Here is a 4,818-nt window from a genome sequence, read left to right as displayed (position 1 = left end):
TGTAATTTGAGCTTCTCCAAAGTGTTTTGAAAGAGCGCAAAGAGGCTCACATCATCTCCCGAGCCCCATGCATAATATAGCAGCTTCTCCAAACACTTTCTCAGCTTCTCTCTGCTCACAGCTGTGGATCGACGCATGCACCTTTCACCAACTTGTCTGTCAGTGTCTCCATTCCCAGTTTCCACAGGAGAACAGGAACATAACACCTCTGTGAAACCACCGAGCTGCAAGCACCAGATATAGCCTTGTTTGACTGCGTCACAGCATGTTAAAAAAAAACTTTGCAGAGCCGATGTGGACAAAAGAGAGGTGTTTCAAATGTAAATTTGGCCTAATGTATTCTACAATGCATTGGTTGCATAATATCAACCAAAATATTCAACCGTCTCTCTAGTATTAGCCTCACATTCTAAAACTCTGTTTGCGTTCTCAGATTTGTTAGATGTGTCTCTGCTGTAGTTCTCTGGTCATACCCTTGACGCTCATGGCCATTGTGTTTAAGTACAGTTGTGGACTGGAGCTATGAAAGAGAGAATCCATTAGAGCCGACGGGCATAATGAGCTTATTTAGCTGACTTCATCGGTCTAATCATACTCTTGTATTCACTGTATGTCTCATTCAGACATCTACGATGACAAATTATGTAAATATGTCAGGAAATTGCTCTAGAGACTGCAAATACCAGTGAAGCATTCATTGTCTCCCTCTCTCTCTCTCTCTCTCTCTCTCTCTCTCTCTCTCTCTCTCTCTCTCTATCTCTCTCTATCTCTCTAGGTTTTCACTCAAACCTCAATTAAGCAAGCAGGATTCTGTTAATTAGCCGGCTGTAAGATAAATCAAGTTAGTTACAGCTGGAGCAAAGAAAATCAGTTTGGTAGCCCTCCACGCTATCCTCTCGGGACAACATTCTCCAACTGTGTCTCCTGACAGGGGTTAGCGAAAAGGTCCGATTTAAAACACATGCGACTGCTACCGTGACGAGTTCCATACAGCAGGAAAAACATTGGTTGGTAACCCTCAACGACAGGTCCTTGGGGCAGTTTCCATCACCATGGAAACTGAGTCTGAAGTTCAGCATTTCAGTACAGTCATGTTGACCAGATGTGTTTCCAGCAACCCTGAAAGCATAACAGTTTTCATGGTCTGTCAGAAGCCTGGTTGGTCTCCTAGTGATGAACTCTACAGTATGGTAGTTCTATTTCCACTAGATGTCTTCCTGGAGATAGACAACTTGATGGAGCTGTGACACTGTGTAACTTTCTACATGTTTAATACAGGATCAGTTTCAAATGATGATATCTTTCTCTCTCTCTCTGAGAGATGGGAGGATAACTTCTTTTTATCTGACCCCCCCATCAAGTCCTTTCCGGATCTATCTGTCCACACTGGTCTCGGCCAAGCGATTGTTCATGATGCCCAGTGCACCCACGCCGCCAGAGAAGCCGTTATGGCGGGAGCAGGAGCCTGGTTGACGAGGATGCCCATTAGCCATCTCTGATAGCTGCTTCTGCATGATGGCTAGGTTCACCTGAAAGGAACAAGGAGGAGAGAAGAGTAATTACAGGAACTCCACAAAGCAGATGGGGATGACTCAAGTATTCTTTTGACCTAATCCTCTAAAAGTGAAGACGCAAGTACTTTTCGACCTCATCGTTTAAAAAGTGATTTAAATACTGTTGTTTCTTGTGTTTGTTTTTGCATCGCTTGCTTTAACAAAGACCACATGTAAGGTCTCGGTGATTTAAATGACTGCGTTAAGTTAGGTCCTTACACACGTCTCCCAGCCAAAAACTGTCGAAGTGAATACTTCTGATCCTTGATTTTAAATGAATGAAAACGTCAAACACGTTAGTTCCGTTCACGCTTTCCTTCCTCTTACCTTGTTGGCTGCCAGGAAATCCCTCATGGAGATCATCTCCCCAGACATCCTCCTCCCGTCCGCCTCGCTGTCGTTCACCGCGTCCGTCTCAATGGAGAGATCCCGGTTCATGCGCGGGTGCCCGGGCCCCACCACGTTCCTGCGGGGGTTCCGCTGGTGTTTCTGCCCCCCCTCCCCCCTCCCCGGACAGTAACTGCAGGGTGCCTCCAGCCTCCTCAGCAGCCAGTTGAGCACCTGCTTGATGACAATGGAGATGACGTTGAAGAGCGAGTAGATGCAGCACACTCCAGTCAGGATGAACAGGAAGTTCCCCAGGTGATAGGCGGTAGACGAGCCCTCGTACACAGCCTTCTGGCTGCTCACCATATCCCCGAAACCGATGGTGCTGAAGGCCACAAAGCAGAAGTAGAGCGAGTCCAGGTAGCCCCAGCCCTCCACCGCTGAATACATGGCCGAAGCGCAGCAGGAGACCAAGATGGCCGCCACGCCCAGGATCAGCATCACGCAGTAGACCGAGGGCTTCCAGCCCGCTAGGCCCTCGCCCCGGCCGCCTCCGCAGCCCTCGGAGAGTCGCCGGCTTCTGGGGGGGAGGACGGCGATGCGCCGGCGCCGCTGGTGGCAAAACTTGAGGACATAGGCGATGACGGTGATGACACGTTCCAGGAAGAGGTTGAAGAAGAGGATGGTGGAGGCACAGCCGACAAGGCCGTAGAAGATCAGGAAAACTTTGCCCCCGATGGTTGCTGGCGTGGTCATCCCGAAGCCTGTGCACACACACAAATATACATACACACATGTATACATACATACACACACACACACACACACACACACACGTGTACACACCCACATAGGCAAACACGCACACACAGACACGCATCCACACACATCATTTTGACTAATTATGGTTTGTACTGACATGCAGAACAGACATGTTCCCTTGCACGCTCTCACAGACCATCCCCATGCTCCGCGTGAACTGGCAGCGTACAGCTGTGTGTGTACACCACAATATGTACCCACTACTGGACTCCACCTCATGCAGAGGGCGGACCGTGACAGCTTGCAGCTGTGATTGCTCTCAAGAAAGGGAACTGATGGTTCCAATTCTGATGCTTATAATTGCTTCTTAATAAGCATCATGTGCACCTTTCCCCAGAGCGCAGAGCACGGTTCTTCAGAAACATCCTCATCATCTTTGCACGCCCACTGCACTCTGCCTGATCTGGGTTGCTATTGGTGACGGTTTCCAGTTATTCCGACACCTCCCCCCAACTCTCTCCCTTCATCTTAGCTCCCATTTCTCTTTTCCTGTCTGGTGCTTTCTCCATCAGCACCTACCTACGTGTAAAGTGAAAAGATTTTTCCAACTCGTTGACTCACGGATCAATGCAGTCCTGTCAGAAGCATAGATTGTTTTTGTTTCAAGGGACGGAGTGTTGTATACCATTTAAGATGATTGAGATGTAGTGTGACGTAAACTACACCTACGTTACCAGTCAATTCCTCTTCCAACCAGCAGTGACATCATCCCACCTCTGCAGCTTATAAGTTAATGGACAAAATTTGCATCTAGAACATTTGAGCAGTTCCTCCACTCAGAATTAGGCCTAGGTTTTGGTTTTTCATTCTGTAGTCTCTTGGTGTGAGTGGAAGTCCATAGATCAAGACCGATGAAGGCCATCGACTATAAGCTGCTAGATGTTCTGTAACACTCTTTCACTGGTCATTTAACATTGTCTACTCTGGCGTGAAAAGGCCTCTTTGCCTCTGCATACCCCCTCCTTCTCCATGTCTGTCAATTCACTGTCCTTTAGGTTTCATGTACCTTTCCCAAAAGGTAAATAAATACCATTAGAAATATGCACTTTTGAACTTTGATCTTCTGTTGAGGGCTTACTTTCTATAAACAATATTTGAAAATCTATTTGGGCAAATGCGTCTTGAAATGAATTTTAAAATGTTCCGAACACCTACGGGAAAATAAGCCCCATAGTCCTACACGCTCACTACAGACCTACGTTCACCACGGGTGTGGTAAAAACACATTGGAACCGTGTTACTTGGCGACAGAAGACACAATAGTCACCTGTCACCAAAACTAAAGTTCAGCCAGCAGGTTTCAAACTGACTGTCTATTCAAGAGAAGAGTTTCCTTCCGACAAAATGAGTCATTCTGGCGCGAGCCTAATTGTGCAGTGTGTCACTCAGAACGTTTAGCAGTTGACCTTATAATTTAAATTGCATGGACAAGCTTCTGAGCTCATAAATCAAACTTGATATCAAACACATGATATGCATGATTTTAAAATAATACCAACGGTACTGTGTTGATCATTAGGCTAGATTTTGATAGATTATGCAGACTACCCTTCAAACAATCTTACCAATGGTTGAAACAACGGTCCCCACGAAATAAAACGCCCCGGGGAAGTCCCAACGAGGTCGGATAGCGTCCACACGAATGCCAGCCATATTCGCTTCCTCGTAGTTCTTGAGGAAGTTGTTCAACTCTTTCTTACTCAGGTTGTAGGTTTGACTGAAATGTTCAAACCTTTGTTCCCATCGTTCTTTCGCCTCCCGCTCTTTGGGCTGCTCCAGAGCTGAGAAGACAGCGGCCCCGCAAAGGAGGTAGAGGATTATGAACAACGCTAACATCAGGAACCGAGCGTTGTCTTCATTCAGTGGACCGATGCCGCAGCCGCAACCGCTCCGGCAAGCCATTATCTTGTCACCAGTGAACAGGTGTGGTGTACCCGCGGCATGGTTTCATGTTCAGCACACACTCTTCATTATCCATCCTTCGCTTTTGAGGATGATAACGAGCCAATTCATGACAGAAACTCTTGTGTCGTGGAACTTGAGCCACTGGAAAGCGACCAAAGCCAAATAGGCTACAAACGCAAGTTTAGCGACCTCGCGGAGACTGTGCACCTGT

General features: G+C 47.2%; 1 protein-coding gene across 1 annotated transcript; it reads right to left on the bottom strand.

Annotated features, from left to right (window-relative positions):
* Positions 1-1,373: 1,373 nt before the first annotated feature.
* Positions 1,374-4,604, bottom strand: kcnk13b (potassium channel, subfamily K, member 13b). The gene is made up of 3 exons (XM_084700494.1): positions 4,268-4,604; positions 1,881-2,644; positions 1,374-1,529 (listed from the first exon to the last, which is right to left on the bottom strand). Exons 1-3 carry the CDS (start codon positions 4,602-4,604, stop codon positions 1,374-1,376), a joined length of 1,257 nt encoding a protein of 418 aa, XP_084556620.1.
* Between the last annotated feature and the right edge of the window lie 214 nt (positions 4,605-4,818).

The sequence above is a fragment of the Hypomesus nipponensis genome, chromosome 6 (assembly GCF_054491055.1).
Source record: "Hypomesus nipponensis isolate SF chromosome 6, ASM5449105v1, whole genome shotgun sequence".
In the NCBI taxonomy this organism is placed as follows: domain Eukaryota; kingdom Metazoa; phylum Chordata; class Actinopteri; order Osmeriformes; family Osmeridae; genus Hypomesus; species Hypomesus nipponensis.
The sequence above is the reverse complement of the archived record's forward strand: the minus strand, read 5'-3'. Positions and strand labels throughout refer to the sequence as shown.

Bases quoted from the DNA above. Each gene is read 5' to 3' on its own strand.
- kcnk13b (XM_084700494.1), bottom strand. From the start codon at position 4,604: ATGGCTTGCCGGAGCGGTTGCGGCTGCGGCATCGGTCCACTGAATGAA. The intron at 2,645-4,267 runs GTAAGATTGTTT...GTGTGTGCACAG, and splicing joins GACCGTTGTTTCAACCATTG to GCTTCGGGATGACCACGCCA. The intron at 1,530-1,880 runs GTAAGAGGAAGG...TGTTCCTTTCAG, and splicing joins ATTTCCTGGCAGCCAACAAG to GTGAACCTAGCCATCATGCA.